This window comes from Alligator mississippiensis, chromosome 5 (assembly GCF_030867095.1).
Source record: "Alligator mississippiensis isolate rAllMis1 chromosome 5, rAllMis1, whole genome shotgun sequence".
Lineage (NCBI taxonomy): Eukaryota > Metazoa > Chordata > Crocodylia > Alligatoridae > Alligator > Alligator mississippiensis.
Window position 1 is genome coordinate 117,805,324 of NC_081828.1, and position 25,557 is coordinate 117,830,880.

Below are 25,557 nucleotides of genomic sequence, written 5' to 3' on the forward strand. Positions count from 1 at the left end.
CTTCTTTCTTTCTAATGCCTGTTAAAGAAGTAAAGAAGGAACATGGAGATCACAGTGTGGCTGGGGTGCAGGGGCAGCATGCAGGGGAGATCTAGCTGTGTGGTTTCATGGGAGTGCAGGGCAGACCACACCACATGCACCACCAGCCCCCGCAACTTACATTCTGCTCCAGCTTTGGGTCCAGAGATGCTGCTGCTGCTGCTTCTGCCCAGCCAGGCAGGATGGGACCAGGCCATGGCCACCGCTGCTCACTGCACTAGAGCCAGAGCAGAGCAGCAGCAAATATGCAGCAGAGAAGGCTGTGTGGGAGGTTAGTAGGTGACAGGGGTCAAGCACAGAGCATGGGGGGCAGGTGGTATGTGGCAGGACGAATGGAGGAAATATGGTAGGGACAAATAGTAGGTATGGTAGGCATGGGGCTGGGGGGGGGAGGGAGGGTCTGACCCCTCATCCCCCCTGCCACTGCTTTCCCCACAGCAGTGGGAAGATGAATTTAAAGACAGCCCCCCCAATAATTAGATTATATCCATGGAAAATTATAATAAATGTACACATTTTCTATCTATTGAATCTAATTATTGTGGGGGAAAGGTCATCTTAAATTCAAAGTCATCTTGGATTTGGGTAAATACAGTGCACTTATTTATTTATTCCAGTTGTACAAAGAAGAAAGTCACTCCCCATTTGTTGACAAGCCTTGGCATGAATTTGTTCATGATGGCCTGAATTACTTTTCCCTTCATATGAGGTAGAAAAGACCTACAAGTTAAAGAAATCACTTTGAGTTGTAACATTTACACACTGAGTTTTTGCCTACGGATTTCAAAGCTCTCTCACTGTTAAAGCACCAAGATGTATTTTACTGAAGGAACAGCAGGGTCAAATAATGCTTCCATCTGAATGCCGTCTTGATTCACTATATCAAGTAAAACAGTACCTATTTTAGCATGGTTAACTACTTCATGTCTCTGCAAGGAATGATATTCTGAGCTAGCTAGTAATGAGCAAGCATGCTCAGGTTTTGCATAGGATTCCATGCTGCTGAAGCTTTAGACCCATTAGTACTAGAAAGAACATGAACTTCTTGATAATTTGAAGGCAAAACATAATATAGAAAAATTATGTTTCAGGAACTTGTTACATGGAAGAAAAATACTACCTTTTTGAGCAGCACAGACCGTATGTGTGCCAAAGGCCACAGGTGCAACTGAAGGCATCATGAGATCTGATGCATGATTCCCACGATTGCGCTTCCTGCCATGACACCAATGCATGGCAAGAGGTATGACTGGAGGGTCCCAGGCTCCCTGAGATCTTGATCTGAGGCTTTCCCTGCACCAGTCCCCTGGCTAGGAGCCCCAGCACCTGATGGGGCTCCCAGCTCCAGAGGTACACCAAATCAGCTGATGGGGCCATAAGCAGCAGGAGCACATTGTGCACCCCGTGGCTTGGAGCCTAGGATCAGCCGACAGCTCCCAGCCATAGAGGACACACTGGGTGGCCAGCCTGGCCACACGCTCAATGGACAGCATGAAAGGAACCAGCCAAAGTTACTACACATACTTTGTGTAGTAACTTTGTGCCTTATTCCTGGTTTTATCAAACCATTAACAGCATTAATACGTGGCCAGATAACTACTTACGTCTTGTTTAACTGGTTAATTACATCTCAAGTATAAGTGTGTGCCAGGGTCCTATAGAGAGGATATTCTATATAAATATAAAATTCCTGTTTCTAAACAAAATCCTAAATTCTCTATTAGGAAATAGAAATAAAGAATCTGCTTAAGAAGGAAGTCACAAGACACTGCCCCAAGTAACTATCTAGATAACAGGAGACAAGAACACTCCATTCCTATCAGTGTGTTACTATAGCAGAAAGACTCTTGATATTTTTATTACTAAATCTAATGACCTAGGAAAAATACCAAACATGCTGAAGACACTCAGAAAAGAACATGCTATTTCTACCACACTTCATTTCCTTAAGATTTCTACCGCACATTTTATCAGTTGTAGATTTTCTTCTTTAGTCAAGAATGCACCAGTTTGTTCCTGGTTTATGACCATCACAAACTGAAGTTGGTGCTGGAAAGTATTAGTCTCTAAGGGTTCCTGTACATGTATAGGGGTAATTACAGCACATAAGAGCAGTCTTGATTAACTGAGTTTGTTGGAGTGTACCAATTATCACACTCCAGCCAGCCCCTGTGTCTCATGTATCAGCATCCCTGCGTTTCAAAATGGTAGCGGGGCGGTTTAAGCGCAGTGTCCCCATTTCGAAGTGTGGGGAAGCTGATACATGAGACACTGTGGGCACTTTAGAGTGGTGCTCTAGTTAAAGCGTCCCCGTTCCCCCACCGAGCATGTGTAAAAATGCTTAAAGGTTTCACTCAAAATTTGTAAACCAAATCCTGAATCTTCTATATTCAAGTTTTACACCTACTACTGAAAAGACATTTTGCATGAAACCAACAAAGAACACGAGTTATTGCTACCAATTGGGAATATGAATCCACAGTTCAGAAGATTATAAATACAACTTTTTCTCTGAAGCTATAACTGCAGAACAGTAGATATGTTAGATGGACATTTTCCTACCCTCTTGTGAATCCAAAGCACTAGTAAACTTGTATCACAGCCTTCAGTCCCTCCACCATCCTTTTCCAAGTTTTGAACTTTATATCCACCACTTAACAATACTGAATCTTACAAACAGGACTGAAATCTGACAAACAATTTCTCAAATTACAAATCGGTTTAAAGAAATTTTAATGAAAGTCAATTTGGGTATTGGGTCTGCCTTCTTCCGCAAGTTTTAAGATTCTCAACCTTAGTCTATCAAGGAACATAAAATTTGATTAAAGAAATAAACAAAAAGTGTTAACTTACCAAATATTACTTTTTAATAGTGTGTCTCTAACTTGTTGGCATCCTTGTCTTATGAAGCACCTGCCTTAAATATAAGCTTGGAGGGTAAACAGGAGAGATGGAAGGCAAAAAGACCTGACCTTACTCTCTGAACCTTTTTCAAAAGCCATCTGTGTGCTTGTGAAAAGCATAAGCACATACCACACATTTCTCTATTCAAAATAAAGGCCAGAAGGTACATTCTTAGTAATAGGCTTTTTGTCTCTCTCTACCGTACATGACAGAAGCTTCTCTGAACAGCATCTCTCTGGATGGGAACATTTTCCTCTAATATAATACTCCAAATATCAGGCCAGCATACACATTAAAACAAATCTCTTACTAGTTTGACTCTCTCATTGGAAAATGGGTAATCTGAGAAAGAAAAAAAAATTCAAAAGGACTCATCCATAACTCTAGATTGAAAACTGTAAAACTGATTTTAGAATTCAGGAGACAGGCGTACTATACATATGGTTCACATGCCCCGCTACAAAAAAAAACTTACAATAATTGGACACTATTTATGACAAGTTAGAGTTACAGCAGCAACTCTTTACTGCGTTAACGTGTTAATGTTAACAGCAAGTACCACCTGGCATTTTACAGGTAAACACAGATTATAAGACATGCTGCATAATTTTTTGAGACAGCAAACTTAACCTAAACGCATTGTGCCATGCTTTTCTTTTACCAGTGACTGATCATTGCTATTTCTTTGCTGCAATGAAATAAAAAAAAAAAAGTCAGCCATTCTGAAACTTGAAGTTAAAAAACAAAACAAACACCACAGTTTACAAAACAGAAATTTAAGATTTAAAGTAATTTCAGCTGCTAACAGCAGCAGAAGTATCAACTGGCTTATTTTTTCTTAGAAAAGCATGCATTAGGATACGTGTAGAGTTCCATGTATCTGGACTTTGCCATACTTTGTCTGGTGTAAACTTGTTGAATTCCAGCTCTGAGATCATCCCATATCTGGTCAAGACCAATCTGTTTAAGTCCATGTGGGTTCTGACTCCTATTCGATGACATTTTGGGTTTCCTGTGAAGTCTTCCAGTGCAGCAGTTTGAGATCTGGTTATTCCTCCATCAGAAGTTAAGCAACATTCTAAGTCAAGGTCGCAATCACTCAAAAGAGATATTCTTTACATATGAAAAGTATTGTCCCCCTGCAAGATAACCTGCCAAAAAATAAGGAAAAAGCCACATATCATACACTGCTATTGCATTCGTTTTCATCAGCTATTATAACAAAAGATATAAAACTTTAATAGGAAATGCTGCATCTTATCAGTAAAACCAACTGTATACCACTAAATCTACTACTAATGGAACACAATAATTGCTTTCATCATACTAGTCACTGTCCTGGCACTTTAAAAAATAAATAAATATAACACAAAACAGCTTTACAACCTGAATTCACACCAAAAAGTGTCAACAAACAGATAAAGTTTTAAATATAGATTTGTAGGATGATCACCAAGCTTAAGGAAAATTTTTGAAAGACAACCATACTATTGCCCAAACAAAATACTGAATTTTAGAAGCAACCAGTGCTGATCTGCAATCACCACTTGTACTAAAGGCCTGTGTAATATTTATCATGGACCCAAAATATTCACAGAATAACTGCATCTTAATGGATTTCCTGACTTGGTTACTGATTTTAAATTTCTTAAGATTCATGAAATATAGATGATACACACATGGGGCCACAGAAAACAAAAGTTAGTTAACCTGAAAGAAAATCATGCTAATGTTATTGGAGAGTTCTTAGATCCTTATTTACTCCTATTTTCAATAGTTTTGTTTTTCCTTTTTGAGGATGCTTTTTGGTTTGACATTTACTAACATGGGAGTCTGAAGAGAAGAGATCTGGAAATACTCGAGACAGACAAAGCAATTTTCCAGTTCAGCACTCTATGACAAGCTGTGTCACCAGGCCCTAGGGCATCTGCCATGACAAAGCTGGAAGGGTAGAATTCTAGAAACTTTATTTAAGTTAATGAGGACTACTTCACTGCTAATAAGAAAGCAAAAAAAAAATATTCCCAATGCAAAGCTCTCCCAGCAGCTGACACTAAATTAATAAAACAGATTTTCCCTCCCAACAGTAGTAAAGTTGCCACACTTCAGCCTACACCAGAGGTTTATGACAAGGCACTGCTTAATGAACTTCCAGAAGCATTAGTAAAGATTCAGAGTTAGCCAAGAAATACTAAAAGTTTTTTTTAAAATATTTTGTCATCACAGGCCTAGATCCTCTCAAAACTTTTGATTTTAAAAAACGTGTAGAACAAAAACTGATTTCTGAAGCTCTGATTGAGTTAACGGACATCAGTCACCTTGGGCAGTATGCCTCTTGGTATGTAATGGAACAAGCAGCCATTAATGCATTAAAATGAATTTAAATTAAACAAAAAAGGTATGGAAAATGAGATAAAAGGAGAAGGCGGATAAACAAGAGAGAAGACAGAAGGACTCATAGGGTAGGAGTTTACTCAATCAAAAGAATGGCGGGGGTGGCGGGTGGCGCTGTAGCACAGAAAGGTTAGAACCACTGATAAAAACTGGTAGTCACATATAAGCCATTTAAAATGGCAGATATGACATGAAGAGAACAATCCCCAAGGACTGGGTGCCAAGCATACCAAGCACTGTAGGCATTTTAAGAAACATCTTTAGAATTTGATTATTACATGGTCCACCCACTGTGGCATCAGAACTATTAAAAATCTCCCTTAGGTAACAAATGAAAATTATACAAAGGACAATCTAAAAATTAACCCATGAATACAAAATAATTAGGGCCAATATATATATGGTACCAATGAACCAAAATTGCCACTTACTATGCTGATAAAGTTTGCCAGTACAACTATCTAACTGTTTTATCACTTTAAAATGGGGAGTCTCAGCATAAGGTTGCCTATGTGCCTTTTAACCAGGGACCATAGAAGCCCTTCCCAAATTTTACAAAAATGATGTAACTGGGGCCAAATTAATCATGCTTTTTTCTTCATCTGATTTAGAAAGGTAGACAGCATAACATTCCTATGGGAAATACAGTATTCGATAGGGCCACTGTCATAACTATTTCTGGATAACTGCTTGTTCTATACCAGCATTCAACCTTCTTTCCAGGTTTAGTATCATATTACAAAAAGCCTTCCCAGCTTTATGTCTGCCAAAAACTTTTAAGGTCAACCAGAATATATATTTGTATGGCTTCCTATAAAAAGCTGCTCTAAAAATCTTGAGAATGTCACGACTGTCACAACCCAAAGTTGTGATTTTTTGTTTGTGTGTGCTTCGGCACTGCTAAATTATTTTTCCCGCTAAATTGCAGCTTCTTTGCACGGTGGAGTTTTCTGCTGCAGAAGAGAACCCCGGTGCAACGGAGAATTTCCCGCCAATTTGAAGCTTTCTTTGCATGGTGCATTTCTTTTGCATCTAAGAAATGCACGGTGCAAGGAGTTTCCGCCATTTGTATAAGAATTCGTGCCACATTATTGGCCAGTTCTAACATATGCACACGTGGCGGCTAGCGATTGGCTTGCTAGCCGTATAAAGAGCTTGAGTGGTTTCCGCCCAAGTTGGAGGATTCCACGAACACCAGGAGAGAGAGAGAGAGAGAGAGAGAGAGAGAGAGAAAAAACCTTTGCCTTGCGTGAAGATCTCTAAGCGCTGCGGATCCTTATGGACCCAACGCATTTCTTAAAAGGCAATAGAGGCCTGAACAGCCTCTAGCCTCTCCCCATCGCCGATAAATTCCTAGACGTATCCCTTCCTGTACGAGAAACTACCGAACCCACGGAGCTTCAACAACTCCGGGGAAAAGAACGAATTTGTCGTAGTCCTCTAATGAGGATTTAAGCGGAGCTGTACCTGAAAACTGTCCACCCTACACCACGACCATCTTTGGTGTAAGTAAACAATCTTTAAATCAACCACTACGCGTCCGTGACTAATTCTAGCTCGCCTCCAGTCCTCTCCGACCCCGCGTGCCCGGGCTGATGGCCACAGCCCGTGTGCGCAAAGACGGGCTGCACCTTGCGCCCGGCCCACACAACGACATCTCAAAGACCCTAGTCAAACTTATGGAAGAAAGGGTGCATTTGGATGGATGGACAGACAAGCAAATAGAAGGATGGACTAGACAGGGACTGCAGACTTATGATAAAGTAGAAATTCTATTTCTTCATGGTCTCACCCTGTTAAATTTTAAATCCCAAACTTTACATTTTCATAATATTATCTTGAGTAATAGGTATTCTTGCATTTAATTACATACTTCTTTGAACTTCCAGATGGATTAGGAAAGATTTAAATTTAACTAGGAGTTGCTAATTACCCCCAGGTATCTTAGGTCCTTAATTCTGACAACAAATTATAAAATTGTAAAGAATTTGTGGATGATTGAAATGAAATTATTTCAAATGAGAAGCAAGTTATTGGAAGATCATGCAAAAAATGAGAAACTAGTAAATATAATTTTTGACTAAAAGACAAACTTTTTATTTTCCTATGAATTACAAACACACACAAGGACACACTAATATTGTGAATACATTACCAGAGTGAAACAGTAAACCATGATATAGAAGCACTGCGTGGTTAATTTTCACTTCTATCATTTCCAGAAACAGAAGTGTAACCTTTTAAATTCCACTTTCCTTAAATAAAAAATGGAAGACAGGAAGAATGTCCACCTCCCTATTATTGCAGGAAACAGATTATATGTATAACACACACATCCTACTACAATCCTTGCTCTGTACTCCGGTGTAGCAAGAAGTTCAAGAACCCTCCTCCTTCCCCACACACATACACACTTTCCCAGGTAAAGATGAAGAAACCATCTCCAGTACTGTTTGGAATTTTCTCCAACCAGTAACAGTGTTGACATGATACTTGTAGATATTACTGCTGACCACAGAAGGTTTCTTAGTAGCAGCCAAACACTGAGCAATTATCTCAGTGTTACACTGGTACTGATTGGACAAGCTAAAAAACAGCAAGAATAGGTACAAGACTGAAAGATATCAATTAACATTTGAAAACTTCTCTTCAGTCTTCAGAACAGAAACTTCCTTTGCTAAACCAAAGCTTCAGTTTTTGCAGAAACTGACTAATTTTGCACACCAACCTCCTTATAAGTAAATACAGGTAGTCCGCGACTTAGTGTTTCGAGTTGCAACATTTCGCATTTACAACATTTCTAAACTGACACCGTTTCAACTCGTAAAGTCGAAACTGACATCATAAATGCTTGATCCAATGCCATGCCATGCCAGCGAACAAGTTTGCTGCATCGCTCATCTCCCTGGAGAACATCCATCCAAACTTCCTTGGATACTTTCTTTAAGAAAGCAGACAAGACTCCAGAAAAACCTGCAGCCAATACTCCTGAGAAGACTCCAGCCAAGAACCCTTCAAGAAGTCCAACAAAGAGCCTTTCAAAAAGTCCAGCAAAGTCACCTCAGAGAAGTCCTTCCAACACAATACGATTCCTATTTACAATATAAATACATTAATGTAGCTATATATCTCATCCATAATTGATCGAGTACAAAATTCTGCGGTATTTTTTGTGAAAATAGGGTATCAGGTCTTGGGTCAGGAATCAATCCCCCATTTATAACATTGTTTCTTATGAGAAAATTGGTTCCAAGTTGCAACATTTTGACTTAAGACATGGTTTTCAGGAACCAATTGTGTTTCTTGTGTCATAAATCCGAGGACTGCCTATATTCCCAACTTGCTGGGGACAAGTGGACTTCAGGAGCACTGGGTCCAGTTTTAGGCCCCCCAACTTCCAAATGGTTGTGGACAAATCGGAGCAAGTCCAGTGGAGGACAACAAAAATGGTTAGGGGGTGGGGGCACAAGATTTATGAATAGATGCTGAGAGAACTGGGCTTATTTAGTTTAGAGCAGAGAAAGCTGAGAGGGGATTTAATAGCAGCTTTCAACTACCTGAAGGGAGGTTCCAAACAGGATGAAGCTGGACTGTTCTCAATGGTGGCAGGTGACAGAACAAGGAGCAATGGTCTCAAGTTGCAGCAAGGGAAGTTTAGGTTGGATATTAGGAAAAGCTCTCTCACTAAGAGAGTAGTAAAACACTGGAACAGGTTACCCAGAAAAATTGTAGTCTTCATTCTTCAAGGTTTTTAAGACCCAGCTAGACAAAGACTTGTCTGGAATGATCTAGTTGGGAAAGGTCCTGCTTTGAGCAGGAGGCTGGACTAGATGGACTCCTGAGGTCCCTTCTAACCATAATTTTCTGTGATTCTGTGATACTCTTTAATATTAGGGTTAGCAGCCAAAAGAAAAGAATTGTAACATTACCATAAATTTTAGGGGTTTTGATACTTACTGGGATAAACTACAAAAGTACACGTTTTTATATTTTATTTTTGGACTGGATATAATAAAGTCAATGCATTTATTCCCAAGTCTGGTTTTAGTCGGCTTTCATCTTGTGTTGAGAAGAAAACTGCATGCTTATTGGAACAGCTAATTTACTCCAGATGTTTTGAGGTACAATCCTATACTTGTACCTCTTAATCAAATCAGTATCTTAGCATTTTAAAATTAATATACTGGAAGAGAGGGGCAGGGGTAAATGGCCATGGTTTCATTTTGGTTTCAAATTTTCTGCAATTTATTTTTTAGACACCTAACAATTTACAAGGGTCTATCCTTTATATGGTTTAACTGGCACTGCAGTATCTGCATTTGATTACAATATTTCAGTACTGCTTGGTTAGTTCTGAATTGGAATTTGCTACTAAATGAATAAATCAAGAAAAGTAATTAACTCTGTTTACAAGCTTCATAGACTAAAACGATTCACCTTACCAGTTATTTGGAATACACTTGGTAAAAACAACATATGGAGAAAATTAAACATTGTGTACTTATATCTTTCTGCATATCATTCACCTATATGGAAAGGAGTTAAATGGTAATTCAGTTTAACTGGAACATAGAATAGCTGGTAGGACTACTCAAGTTATAAGCAGTTTACTTACAAAACAATTTCCTATTTAGTCTTTTTTGCCTAAAATATACTATTATATATGCACCAAAATTATATTTTGTTATGAAGTATAACTTTTATTACTGTATACATCTTTTTTAAAGAAAATGTGAAGATTTATCCTATGTATAAAGTTAGAGAATGCACTGTTCCAATAAATATTTTAGATCAGTGTGAAGAGAACCCATCCATGCGTGAATTCAGAGGGCGTCAGGTCTAGAGAATTTAATTATACTTAGTGTCTCTTACATGATGTCATGATTACTAAGACCTTTAAGAAAGTAAAAACTATGACCTTTTGGATTAGGTACATACATATCTAAGCCCTTGGAATCAGTCATGGCAAAAAATAAACACCATGAAGCATAAATGAAATACCTCACGCTTTTGCATTTAGTTTTGCATTGTCATACCCTGCTATATCAGCTCTATTTTGACATCGAGTTTATGGAAATTTATCCCAAGGCATATGGTAAAATAGTGACAAAGACTGGATTAGAAATCAGAAGTTCTTGGGTTAGTGGTGATTAGAACACTACAACATGCCGGCTTGCCAAACAAATGAAAATTACAAGCTCAAAACTAAAAACCCAGTTTTATAAACAATGTTAGGGTAGGACCTCTCACCTTAGTAAGCAATATCAGCAGCAGTGCATGGATGATTAATTTTGAACCAGTCATTAGAAAGATGGAATGTTGTTGGACAGATTTGATGCTTAAAAACTAGGACACTACAGTAGGGATGGTCAACCCCCAGCCTACACCCCTCTGGCCCGTGGGGCTCCCGAAAGGTCTGGAAATTTGGCAATGGAAGAGCAATTGCAGCATTAATTGCTGCTCCCCTGCTGCCAAATTTCCAGAGGGGAGCCCAAAGGGCCAGACAACATGGCAGTACACACCACATCTGATTGGTACAGGACTAGATAGGGTGATGCATGGGTCCAGATCATGAGGTGCAGGGCTGTATTGAGCTGTTCGGTGGCGGAATCCCGGTGGCATGGTGCTGAATTGCACTGGCCTGTGGCTGGATTGCAAGTGTGAATCCAAATCCAGGTGGTGTGCGGGTAGGGATGCAGATCAGGGAATGCTGAAACCGGCCCACAGACCAGCTTTATGCTTTTCATCCAGCCTGTGGAAGCAAAAGGTTGGGCCCTGCTCCTCTAGAGTTGTGCCAATTCTGCCACTAATTTACACTATGGCTTTGAAGCACCAGATCTACATTTATATCATCTCTGCAGCACCTGTTGTTCTTGTTAATGGGGAGAGGGGCAAGTGTACAATGAAACCATCACATTTAACATGGCATATGGGTAGTTGTTTAAGAAATGGCATATGTTATCTACTACAAACCAAAACCTGACACTTGTGAAATTAAGTTCTATGACACTATGTCAAAAGAAGCTCATAATTTTTCCTAATGTGACCAAAAGAGATAAACCAAAGGAAGAAAACATGACAGAAGTATCAGACTCTATTTAGAACTTTATTGTGATGGTTCAAAATAGGCACGTAAAAATGGCAAAAACTACTTTGCACTTTGAGGCAAATCCTACACTGCTTAAACCAGTGAAAGTTTTGCCACTGGATTACCAGCCCTGCATTACACCACTGTGGCACTTTTTATTATAAAATAACAAAGCACTCCATAACCACTTTTTATGCCACTATCAAGGCAACTTCAGTGTGGTCCAATATTCATTGATGATAATACTCTGCTCCAACTGACAGAAAAAATGAGCACGTTTGGCCAAGTTTCTTTAACTTATTGTGCCATGACTTTGCATGAAAAAAAGGGAGTGAATATAATGCTTCATATATACCAGGGTCCATGAAGGGATAAACTGTGGCCCCTAAAGGGCTAAATGGGCCCATGTAGGTTAAATTGTGGCCCCTAGGCTCCTCCTATCTAGCCACCATTCTCCTGATAATTCTATGAGCAAAAAGTAGTCAGTTTCTGGGCTCCCTCTCCAGCTTTCACTGCCTGCCCTTGGCCCAGGGAGTGGATCAGTGTCATGCAGTATTGCTTTGGGGACTTAAGGTAAGCCTGGGTTCACGGTGCATTAGTGGGGGGGGGGGGGGTCGAGTGCATGGTGCAGCAGCATGGGCGCATGTTGCAGTGTGTGGGTGGGGGGGTGCAGGGACACAGTGCAGTGGTTTGGGGGTGGGGGGGGCAGTATCTCAACTGCCTATAGCTGGGGTGAGCCCGTGGCTCACCTTCACAGAGCCCACAAGTATGCAGCCCCATGGCATTTGGCCTCCAGGCATTTAGAAATTGGACACCCCTGATGTACACCCTGATTTATCCAGCACAGAGCCAGTAAAAAAAGCTGCCAAATTCCAAATCATATCTTCATTGCAAAGGATTCACCAGGGGCAATAAAACTTCAATTTCATTTTTAGAAAGGGGGGGGGGAAATGAGGAGAAAAAAAAAAATATAGCAAAACATCACTTGAAACAGAATCCCTAAATGCTATATGATCATCTAGGACAGTTCTGGGTCACCCAACGCACAGGTTCAGCAAGTTGTTTATTGGTAAATGACTGTACTGCCAAATATTAAATTTAACCTTCAGTGAGAAAGCCCAAATGCCTATCTTTCAGAAGAATGAGATTCAAATTTGTACTTGTATCCTGAAAAGAACAAAAACACTCTGGGCTACCACAAAAAGTGTGATCTTACAGACTGTAAAACTTTGAAAACGAGATGTATTACAGCCAAGAGGTTTCCCAGCAACTTGGAGTAGAGCTACTTAGTAGTGTTGTTGGTTTGTTTGTTTGTTGTAAATACTATATCATTTATTACATTGAAGAGTTTTCCCTTCGTCCTCTATGGGCTTAAGTTTGACTCTAACTCAAGCATAGGTATTGAAAACAGGAACTGCAACCTGTATATCTTAAGTTTATTGAAAGAGATCCAATACTATAGAGTCACTCATACTCGTATGGCATATACTAGAAAACTAACAAGTTCATGAGAGATCTTATTTCTTAGTATCACTGTTAGCACCAGAGTTTGTTGCTTCTAGGTGCAGCATATATACATGTGCACCTGGGCACGCAGCATGTTGAGCCAGGGTGGAGCAGCCCCAGCTAACAAGAAGCCCGGGGAGCTCCTGCCCAGCTCAACATGCTGCAGAGGGGCTGAGACATGAGAGTGCTAAAGCGTTGGGCTAGCCAGCGGGCAGCCAGTCCTGCACTGAAGCACCCTTGTGCTCCAGCCAGTCTACACGTGTGCTGAAGTAGAGTAAATAATTCCACCAGAGAATAGTACTTGTGTTGGGCAATACTACCTGCAGCAGAGTTAATTAGTTTACTCCTAATAGCAATTAATAGTTTACGCTCAATAGCGCCACTCATGTAGATGGGCTGCTTTACCGCAGCAGGAAAGCCCAAGATGCTTTACTGCAGAGCTAATTAAACAACTTTGTAGTGAGCACCTTATATAGATGCACCCAGTATCATTTAAATAAACAGGAATCCAACTCCAAGAAGTCTTTACTACTCAGAACACTAATGAACTATCTGGAAATCAACTAATTTAGAAATAAAGTTACCCAACTATGAATGACAGGTCACTGGCAATGTTTTCACAAGGGCCTCTAAACAGCTCTTTCTGAAAAGCAAAAATAAAATAAGTTACACTTAGACTGTACTAAATCTGTGGAATGTTAAGCAGCATTAAAAAGTTAGAATGTGCTGTGAGCAGCCACACAGTAAGAGTCAAAACCTTTTTTTTTTCCCTACAAAGCTCTGACTTGACACCAGAGGGCTAACAAGCAGAGGTGTGGCTAGGAGCCAGGACACCTTGGCTCTATCCCTGCTCTTGGTTGTGGAGAGTTGGGGGCCAGGAGCTGTGCATCCTGGGATGCTGGAAGACTGCAATTTGCTCATTTTATCTCTGTGGAGCAGATGGATATTACCTTAACACAAGCTAGATAACATGGCCCAGAGCTAACTAACACCTGAAGTGGTATAACTGCAATGCTCAGAGGGCACTTAGTACAAGTTAATGAGCTCTAATGTGTGGATGCTCACATTTTAAGTGCCCTTAGTATGGTCTAAATGTAACCTATAACTTCAATTTATAATTTACTGACCAACACCATAGATAAGCAGAACACTGCTGATGCCTGTGCTCAACACACCATACTATATCAGCTTAATTTCTAGCCTTAAACAGTTCTGATTTTCTAAAAGTATTTATTTTTCTATCCTGAAATAACTGCACCTATTTTTCAGAGATGATTTTAGTAAAAAGGTAGATGTATTTATAAGCTGTTAAACTGCGGCATTGAAATCCAATCTATAATTGACAGGTGTTCCCCTCCTAAAATGGAAATGCAACAACAATAATAAAAGCAACTTTTCAGTGAGAGATTTTTGCACACAAACCTATGAAAAAATAAAACTTTTTATAAGCAACCAGATGTTTCATTAAATGCCATTAATATATTAATAAAGTTTGTAAAAATCTATGGTTAGGGCTATATTCTGGAAAGTGAGGATGTTCGTTGATCTGGCTTAGAGAAATGAAGAAAGGACAAGGAAAGATGAGGATAACCACAACAAAATTATGCAGTTACTCAGTTATATAACATATTCATTTAGATCAGAGGCTCCCAAACTGTGGTTATGTACCTCTGGAGATACACAAGACATCGTGGGGGGGGGGGCAGGAAGAAGAGGGGGGTACACAGCAAAAACGGTGTAATGGTGAACATAATTTCATTATAATTGGCATTTAAGGGGTTAAAATATAAAACGTATGCTGGTAGGGGTACAGGGCACCAGGTAAATTTGGAAGGGGGTATACAATAAGAAAAAGTTTGGGAAACTGATTTAAATCATTCTGTAAAAAAGGCGTGTTATTGTTTTATTACTGAACCTTGTTATTTAATCCTTAATTGGCTGTCTCAAAGTACCTAGCCCTCTAGTTCCAAATTTAAGCAGGAAAGGGGAGTGATGAGGTCAAGTCATCTACAACAAGATATGTTTGAATCAATTACCTGTAATACACAATTCTAGCTGGGGCGGCTGGGGGGGGGGGGAACAACCCTCTCCCCCTCCCCTTCCAAACAAACAAGGTACAATTTTCCCTTTTTCTACAGCAACAACCTACATTGCTAGGGCATAAAGGTATATTTCTGTGTGTTCATGTGTAGAAGAATAGTCAGTTTATTTCCAAAAGTTAAGAGATTCCATTACTACTACTAAAAACAATCAGTCAACTACACTGTGTGGGGAGTGCCACCACCTTCCTTTCCTAGGATCTGCCCTCTCAAGCATTATACAATACATTCCTAACATAATACAGGTCTTATGACACTTTTCCATATTATTTTTTTCCACTCTACATTCAGCAATTTTGTTTTTCTTTTCTTTAACTCTCCATTCAAAAATAAGACCTACTAAAATTCTAGGTGTCAGCATCAAGGAAGATAAAGCTATCCCTTGTGTTGTGAAGTCATAACGGAGATCTACTATATAACATGACTGCTAAACCTCCGAAAACTCCATGCCTAAAAGGCAAAAAAGAGAATGGGGAAAAAGGCAAAAAAGAGAATGGGGAAAAAGGCAAAAAAGAGAATGGGGAAAAGAGATTCCCTTCCTCTATAATGTTAAGGACCTATAGTGAAGTCACAAGGACTAGACTATGAGAAAAAATTATTTGAAGATGGGGAAGTTTTCTTTTACTTAAATATTCATTAGTAAAACCATACTTCTTTCTGAGCTTCATCTTGAAAAAAGTGATATGCATATAATAGCTTATCTATAAGAAAATCCACCAATATTATCCCTACTTTTAACTGCAATATATATGCTACTGTAATTCAATACTGGCGCTTTATAAAGCTATCTGTAGGAGTTATTTCCTTATTGAAATATCTAATTACAGACGTGCCCAAGGTACATACACCCATTAATTTTCTTATTTCTATGTTCTACTGCACCACTCATTCCCAAAATAAGACTGAAGTAAACTACATTTTATGTCTGTTCTTGCAAGTCTCTATCCTTATATTCAGGTGTCAGCTTTCTGTCAGCAATCACTTTTAGTTCTCAGGTAAAATTTTGCAAAGTGCCTAACAGATGTAGAGGTCCAACAGGGATTTAAAAAAAAAAAAAATGATGGAGACATCTTGAACTTAAATCACTTAAGTTACTCATGAAAAATATTTAACTTTTGCCTTGTTTCTTATACCTTAGTTGCTAGGGCAACTGGCTATGGCCTAGGACCTGGGTTTGATCCCAGAGTAGTAGGTTTCTACTCATTGTTTCTACTTCCAGCGAAGCCTTGAGGCCCACCCAGCCTCCATTCGATAGGTACCAGGAGCATAGGGCTGATCACATCAACTTCTTGTACAGTACTGTGAGTTAAACAAACAGTGAAGCCCTGCCTCCACTGCCCCAGTGAGCCTCAAATAGGACACCTTTACCTCATTTCTTGTCACACCGGGAACAACAAAGCAAAGGATGAGCATTGAGCCAATAACAGCAAAACGTTATGAGAAAATTAAGCTCACTAACTAGTTATTATTGAGTAAAACTCTGAGGCTTTCACTACTACTAACAAATCAGCCTCATTCATTATACAGTATTTTAGAGATTAAGATCAGAATTCCCCCCTCCATATTTTGCCAACGTCACAGAGTACTGAACTTATCTAATGTTTATTAAAATGCATATAGTTCCTCAATATCACAAATACAGTACAAACTTATAAAAATATAGTCAACAGAAACTGGTTTCACTCACTAATTGCTTTAAACCAGGGCGTCAAAGACACGGCCCATGGAACAGCATTGTCTGGCCTGCAGTGCCACCTGCAGGTCTCAAACTGGGCCTGTACGTTGTACGCAAAGTGAAAAGGTAAGGAAACACACAACACACTAAACAATGTATACACCATTCTTCTGTAAAATAGCATTAGACACCTCTGTAAGTAAAATATTAACTTGAAAGTGATGTAATAAGAATTTCTAGAATAAAGCATTTGAAAAAGTAGAGAGCTTCCATTTTGCAAAGTTCCTATGCAGAAATATTTCTCATGGAATTTTTTTTCCAGTTGAAAACTAGCTGTAAAATCTGAGCTGTACTTCTGCAACCAGATTTTTTTGGCAAAAAAATAAAAAATAAAAAAATTGCAGCTATTTCCTCTCAACAGTTATTTATATGCACATAGGTCATTCTAAGAAGACCTTTAGACATTTTAAGTACCCAGTTGTGCCTGCAAATCAGGGATTTGGTAATTACTTTACTTGTGATGACAATAAGCATAGATATTAACACACGACAGGTTCTCCTCAAAGTCAAACAGAAATTGTAGTCCTGTAAGGAAGATTTTACAGTATTAAAGCATTTTGTCCAAATTCATACTTTAGGTTCTATACATCTATTAACCTAAGTCAATAAGGTAGTTAGTCTATGTAATATATTTATATTCTGGATGAAGCATAATATTCAAAGCACTTAGCACAGTCTCAAAACTTTATCAGCATACAGGCTAAAGCATGTTTTACTGATGAGGGAATGTTGCATAAATAAAGTCTGTGGGTCCTCTATAGTAGCCAGTTTACCTAATGCCTCAGTGAAACAAAGCCAACAATGTAATAAAATATGCAACACTACTATAAAGAGACAAGTGAGAATATTCTTCTCTTGTTCACTTGTTTCAGAAGTAAGTCATCCAAGCCAAAATAGTCACTCTTATTCTTGTGTAAAATGCTAAGATGCAGTCAGCAAGCAAAGAGTTCCTAGGAAAGAAACTCTAAAAGTGTTGCCCAGCCTTAAAATATTAGTATGAAAACTTTCACCAAGTGTCATAACAGCTATTTAAAATTCATACCAGAAATTGGAATGCTATGACCATGTTGAGATCCGCCAAGTAAAAACAAACATTAGCCTGGCTTGACACTTCACTATAGCTACTACAGTACCTGCAAAAATTACCTAAATTAAAAGATTAAAAAACTTATTAAAAGATTAAAAACTAAAGACCTTTGGAACGGTCTTTTTTTCCCTGTCTACTTGTCCCTAACCCCAAAACACCACTTTCTCCACATTGCAGAATTTAAAATTACAATGAATCATTTCACACTGACCTGTTAGCTACACATTTGAATTTTTACTGTTATACACTGTTTATATGGGCACCTTTGACCTTAATGGTAAGATGTCAGTGACTTTTATCAGTGGTTTGAAAGCAATGAAATGTTAATTACTGACATCCAGTTCTAGTCCCAATAGTCTTCCCATGGGTTTATAATTTTACAGCTCTTTTCACCTTGTTAATTTTGCAAAAGCTCAGCTGATCAAGGCACATCAGGCCACAGCCTGCCACTTCAGCTTATAAATAAAGATAAGAGGCACACAGATTTGCCTTGCAAGCAGTCTGAAGTTTCTAGACATCCAAATATATCGCTGGAGTATGGTTTAAATCCTGAAATTCTTTCTTCTCATATGAACTCATACCAAAATTTATTTAGAAGTGACTAAACACGAGCATTATGACTAATGTACAGTTAAGGCAGTTCATGACAAATACACATCCCTGATGTTCTCTTTTGACACTGAGCGTGCTGTCCAAAAATACTAGTTTATTTAAATCATTTTACCAAAAAAAAAAACAGCACCCCTCCTAACCACTGTCTTTCTGGGCATCTAAAAGACAATTTGAAGGGTGTTTAAATATGGACCAAATATAAACTTACTCTTTCAACAATAAAAACTCTCCATATTTTTAGATGAAGCCTAGAGAAACACGGCTCATTCAGTTCAAACCAGGCACCTTAACCTGTAATAAACCCAACATTATGGCTAAGCACAGCTAGTCAAAAAGCTCCAGGCTGAATCAATTCAATCTTTGTAGATTAGTCTAAGCTGCGTGGACTGAACCGATATGCAAGTGAACAGACATTCACTTTTGATTCCGGAGATACAGAAAATGCTTGAAGCGGCCCAGGCCAGAAGCTGGGGGGTGCTACAGCACGCCTCTCTGCTTGGCTGAAGCAGACAGCTTGGGCCAAGGCTAACTAGCCCAACCCTTTAATAGGGGTTTGCAAGGGAGGTGCAAAGCATCCTGGGATATGGGGAGATTGAGTTAACTTGAATCTGGAGGGGATCTGGGACAGAAGTTCAATAAACAATATAATCCAAATCAATTAAGTCTCATGCCACATCCATCCACATTTATCTTTAACTGGTTTCAGCCATTTTGAAAGCGGTTTATGTACACTGAACTTCTGTTTAGATTTGAACTGGTTTCTGATCACTTATACTACTGGTTTATGTGTAATTTCTGTCCCTAGCCTATGTCAATTACTTCATTCTGCAAAGCAGATCAAGTAAGCATATCTTATAACTTCCTTTTAATTCATTTTTGTCTTCCAACAATTACAATAATATTAGGATCAGCTGCTCAGCTTCATCTATACTAGAGAAGTGTGCCTGGTTAATTAACCTGACTTATAAAGTTAATGTAATTAAATTAAAGCAAATCACTGAGAGATACAGTTGACCCTTGCTGGGGTCAATACAGCTTGCATCAAATTACAAAGTTAAGCTTACACTAGAATTTAATAGAGTCAACTTTAAACTTGTTTACTTTCCTGGGTGTATTTTCATGTTACCCTACTTTCACTATCAGTAGGATTTTAACACAAGTATGTTTTCAAGGAAAACAAACTAATTTGGAAAAATGCTTGTAATAAGATAAATGTATGTGGAAATACATTTGATAGCTGTGATAGCTCTGAATGAAAGTTAAATATTTTTTTCTTTATTTACCTACCTACTAATATGCAAGTACATTTGTGTATTACCTCACTAGCCTGTAAAACCGAGCTAAGAAATAGTTTCTTGCTTCACTTAAGTTCCTAATGTTATTTCTTAAAATGATTAAGAATGTTAGCAGGGCCATGGAGAATCCTAAATGCGTTTCATTTCACTATTATTTCCATTTTGCAAAAGAAATTCTTTTTTTCTCCATTTTCTTAATTTTATGCAACCTTCCCACTCTTCCTCCATTTGTTCTGGCTTCTATAAGGCTTTCATTTTTTACAACTCTTCAAAAAAATAAAATAAAACCCCTGTTCCTTACTAACTCCCAAGCCCCATTCTCACCCAAAGTTCATGCCTCATGACAACTACCCTTTTAGTAAGGAGGCCTGGAGTTTGACTCCATCTAAAATCCCTCCAACTGCTATAAGGTAGCTACTTCAGAGAACACAAAGGCTTAGGGGATTTCCTTGGCAGAACACACAGCTCCTGCTAAAATCAGCATAAAAGATTTATATAGAACTCTGAAGAGCTCCACAACCACTGGACAAGATAAACACTTAACACCACATTTTTTGTACATCTAGCATCTTTCACATGTTTCATCTCATTTGATCACCACCCCCCTTCTCCCCCTCCTTTCTTCTACAGGCCACTTTACCAGTATCGCTAGTCTTCCACAAACTGCTTCCCCACAGTGTTTCTCTATGAAACCGGGTAGAACTGAACCAAATTTCACTTTCCTGCTCTTCCTGGTGGTTTTCACCAACAGAACGTACAGAATCAGCGCAGGAATTTTCCGAAGGTAAAAAGACAAGTCACTCAATTCCCACACTTAGTATACAGCTCATCAATTTCTCCTGAGGTTAAAACACAATGTAATTTTTCTTAACTCAGACCTCTGCACTGTAAAAGAAGTCTCTGCAGACAACATTCTCCACTGTCATAAGATCAAAGAGATGCATCTACACACTAAATGAATTTAAATAATTAAGCATAATAGGGTTGAATTAAGGACAGAACTGTAACCTTAACTCTAAGAAGCTACCCTGTCTTAGAAGCCCATAGATGACAAAAAGCATCACAAATTTACAAATTATATTAGGTGAAATTTAAACCCACAAATAAGAGAATCTTGAATTCAGTTAAGGATGAAATTTTCATTTGATACTTCCCTATATTTTTCTGCTTTGATTTGTGTTTCAAATAGGAGCTTAATATTGAATTTAGTCTACATTTCTGTAAGGTTTTGCCAACTGAACAGCTCATTTAAGAAGTTTTACTTCCCTATGCCCCTTCAATGTAATTTTTAGGGTATCAACTTGACCCTTGCTGGGAATTTCAATATCATCAGCACAAACTGGAACTAGAAGTAGCAAATGAGTGCTAGCTGCTATAGCTCCCAATGAGCAAATCACTGGTAGCCCCAATTATTGCATCAGGAAGAAAAAGGAACATGTATAACCTTAAAGAATCTGGCAAAAAGGAGAAAGGACAAGTCTTCCCATAAATGGACCCAAATCTGAAACTTCTAACTTTGTGCACAATAAAATCAGTTATCTCAGCATGAATTTTCTCTCTTGCTTACATTAACAGTACCTTAGCTGTATGCCAGTGTTTGCTAGGACAACTTTGACAAACAGTCTTTTACAGACCATTAGCTTTGTAGGTATTTTTTTTTTAATTAAAGAGCAAATTCAATCATCATATTTTCAGTTAATGCTGAAATACAGATGTACAACAGGAAAGATGTTAGAAATAAAGATTAAATACTTTCTGACCCTTTATTTTTCAGTATCGATCTAACAATATCAGAATACACAGCTCTCTCATAACTATCTATTAACAGTGAGGCTTTTTATTCTGATGCACCTTTCAAAAGCAGGATAATCAAAAGGAAGGATGAGGGAGGCATGGAATTATATTAGTCTCCTTAACAGATTCTGAAAATAGCATTGCTTACACAAGGAAGTGAGGATAGGGTTGAGGTTGAACTACAGGAGAAGGTACTGAGAGACCCAAAACATCCCTGGTTGTGCCAAACTTCCCATGCGCTTTTTGTATCATTGTTCCCTCATCTGCAAAATGGGATAATGTTCCCATGAAACTAGGAAATTCAAGTTTATAAACTCTTCAAGATTCTCAGATGGAAAGTGCCAAGATGTGCAAAGCATTCTCCTAAATAATGCAGTGTAGAATCTCAACTACATTACTCATCTGGTGTGAACATTTTTTAGAACCTGTATCTTCTCTAAAGAGAAAATTATTATGTGGTTATGCAATACAAAGGAGATGGCCATTATGGCACTAAAAGGGTGGTTAGAAAAATATACCAAATCATTATCCCTTGGAGCATCTCCTGAAATAATACTTTTGCCATTATCAGCACACCAGAAAACCTAAGACAACACCCAATACATTTACACAAAAATAATAATTACAAAGAGCTTAACATAGATATGCCTTCCACTGCAATAGTCCCAGTGTTGCTGCAGTTGGTAAAGCTAAGCTTGGCAGCCATGGTGGAGGCTGAGTTCATGGCAACTTAACTTCTATGCAACTTTACCCTGTTCATAGCAGATCTAGTCTGCAGTGGTAAAAGCCCTCAGCTGTCAATCCGTACTAGCTCTCCCACCAGAAATGCAACACAACAGTGAGAAGTTAAGAAAGAAACTTTGCACAGACAACTTCTTAATCAAACCTATAATTGTTGTCTCCAATCACCATTTGTTGCTGTTCATCTTATCTTTAAAATATACTGTAGTAACTTAACAGCTAATAGAGCTTTGTCCCTGCCAGAAGCCTTTGCCATCTTTCTGAAACTAGTTCTCACATTCTTAAAATGCAGAAGTGTCTTCCATAACAAAGCTGATTATTGGTTTGCTGGCTGTCCTTCTTTCAAGCTCTGTATAGCAACAGATTGCACAAGTACATTGCCCTACATGTTGCAGATGCATATCCTCCAAGCATTCCCTGCCACTGTAGCACGGTATCTATCCCCCAGAAAGATTTTCCCCCAGATTGAAACCAATACAACATGGTGAATAAAGAATTACAAACATGGCTGTGACAGCAGAAATCTGAATATATCCAAACTTTGCTGTATTATTTGTGATACAGTTAATGTAGTCTCGCCTGTATATAGCTGCACACTCAGTTAAAAGTTGCAGTATAGACACTGTTTTAGCCTCCATCTGTAAAAGGAAAAGCATTCTTGCTCACAACTTTTGTCAGACATAGTTGCATTGGCCTCATAATGCATCTTTTCTACTGACATTTACGGTAACTTGTACAGGAGACGGAAATGTTTTTAATATTACCGAAAAATGTAAGTGACTTGATAATTAAACTAACAGGTCCGCTGCCACATAAGCCACTTCCAGTGGAAGCCAACCTGAGTTCAGGTGGACTCAAGCTAGTTAACCACTGCCACTGATGAGTCATTTCCCTCAAAGACCAGGCCTCTTAAAGCTCCATGTTCTCAAATCTACAATCTGGCACCTGAGAACTATAAAAAAAGAAAAAAAGGACAAACATTAAATAGAACAGAGTGAGTTTCAAATGAAAAGACTATATTATTCTACAGAACTGTATTTCAAATGACATAGAAGTGACTTGGACAATTACAGACAAACTGTAACCACTCTGAATGAATTCAAATCAATTTAAACTAAATCCAGCTATCAAACCAAAGCATCCTCATGAAGGAATCTGACAACTGAGCAAAATCCGTTTTCAAAGTTTTAAGTTGAACTTCCTAGAAATACATAAGTTACATGCGTACGCTCTATGAGCTATGAGAGAGTGAGTAAACTAGAAACATGGTGATTTAGTTAAACCAGGGCAACTGGATGTAGACCCACGCGGAAACTACTTAGCGTTAATCCAATGGGACATTATCTGACTGCAATATTCAAATATGGCAGGTCTTTTGTAGCAAGCATCAACAAAATTAACACCAACAACATAAGGCAACTAACAAAGGACAAAAGGGCCAAGATGGGAACTAAACACTACTGGAAAAATAAGAGACCTCCCAGATCAGAACAGAAAGATACCACTGTGGAGCAAAGTAATACAACTGCTGCACGATCGGTACTCAAAATCTGTAGGGGTGAAATTCACCCAAGAGAAGACCACAAACAGTGTGACCCTACCACAACCTTGGTTGGACTATGTGATCTCTTGAGGTCCCTTCTGGCCTTACTTTTCTATGAAATACATCTCCTCCTTTCCTAAAAATAAAACCACAAAAATGCCCCAAACAACTTGCCCTCCTTATAGATCACCAATTCACAATGCAGCAATGGAAACAAAGCTCCCTGCTTCTACTCTGAACTAAGCCCATCCCCCAGCATTTTCAAAAGAGCAGAGCTTATTAAAGCACTTGGCAGAACAAATAGTTAGTCCCAGGTAGACAGCGTGAGAAAACAAGAGATGGGGAAGAAGTGGGGGGGGGGGGGGGGGGGGGGGGGCAGAGGGGACCTCTACCTGTAGACACAGATTTAGGATGAGGTTTAATGGTAGGTTATGATCAAAGAATGAACGAGTCAAGCTGGGAACAGAGTGATTTAGTTGAACCAGAGCAACTGGCTGTAGACCAGTTCTGAAACTGCCTGGCATTCATGCCTGGGCCACTACATACACTGCTTCAATCTGTCTGCAATCTTCAAATACTCTCAGTCTCGTGTAGCAAGCATCCACACAACACCAACAACCTCTGGCAAGTGAAGTGACAAGACAGGAACTAGAGGCTGCTGGAAAAATACGAGGCCTCTCAATTCCTAATGGGAAGAGGCAACTAGGAAATAATGAAGCTAAGGAAATGCGTGCCTGGTCCAGCCCCCCCGCCCACCACCCTCAGTGCCAAGGGTGAAGTCTGGCAGGGCTAACTACAAAGCTGTGCTACCCCAGGACCCCCATCTGTCCTCCACACCGCGCAGCTGAGCGGTCGGAGACTCAAGTTGGGGGCACCTGGAAGCGCGGCCTGGAAGGAGGCACTGGGAAGGGTTTAAGGAGCAGGGCAGAGGGAGAAAAAGCCTGAACCACCGAGGCCAAGAGCTGCTGGGGTCCAACCCCAGGGAGGGGGAAGGCGCGGGTCGGGGCAGAGGCCGGGGAAGGAGTATGTGAGGGGACGAGCAAGGTGATGGGAGGAGAAATACCGGGGCGGGGGAGTGGGGAAGTGCGCAGCTCCCGGGGGCCGGAGGAGCCTGGGCCACGCCGGGTGTCACCAGGGCCGTAGGGGGACCCGCAAGGCCCAGCCAGGAGCCGCAGGGGGCGGCGCGGGCCTGCGAGGCGGGCAGAGGCCGCAGCGCGGATCGCGGCCCCGGGCCCATCCCCAGCCCGGCGGCAACGGCGGCCCCGCGCGGCACAAAGAGCCGCCGCCACCGCAGGCCTCGCTGCGCCACAGCCGGCCCCGGGCCGGGCCCCGCCGCGCCGCGCCGCACTCACCAGCATCGCGCGTCCCGCAGAGTCAGGCCCGCGCCACGGCCGCCCGCCCCTTCCGGCTCCGCCGGGCCCGGATCTGCCGCCGCCTCCTGGCACCGCCTCTCGCCCGCCCCGCCCCGCCCCGCCCGCCCCTGAGCCGCGAGCCTCGAGCCGCGGAGGGGCGATAGTATGTCCCGCAGCCCTGCACGGCCACGACGGCGACCACGACCCACCTCGGCGCCACACGCACGGGGGAGCCTCGAGCCGCCTGGGTGGGACTCAGCAAGTGAGGGTGGAAGCGAGCCTCGGGGACATCTAGGCCAAGCCCTGCCCAGGGCACGGCTGTCCCCAGCCGGGGCTTTGCTACCTGCGTCTTCACCCCCACTCCCGAG

At 40.2% G+C, this 25,557-nt stretch overlaps 1 protein-coding gene across 1 annotated transcript in view; it reads right to left on the reverse strand.

Moving 5' to 3' along the window:
- Window positions 1-25,268, reverse strand: part of CUL1 (cullin 1) — a 74,142-nt gene extending 48,874 nt beyond the window's left edge. The window contains exons 1-2 of the mRNA XM_059728634.1: window positions 25,190-25,268; window positions 3,806-4,094 (exon numbers count right to left, since the gene is read on the reverse strand). Coding sequence (XP_059584617.1) covers window positions 3,806-3,945 — 140 coding nt within the window. The 5' untranslated portion in view covers window positions 3,946-4,094; window positions 25,190-25,268. The remainder of the gene's footprint in view (window positions 1-3,805; window positions 4,095-25,189) is intronic.
- Window positions 25,269-25,557: the final 289 nt, after the last annotated feature.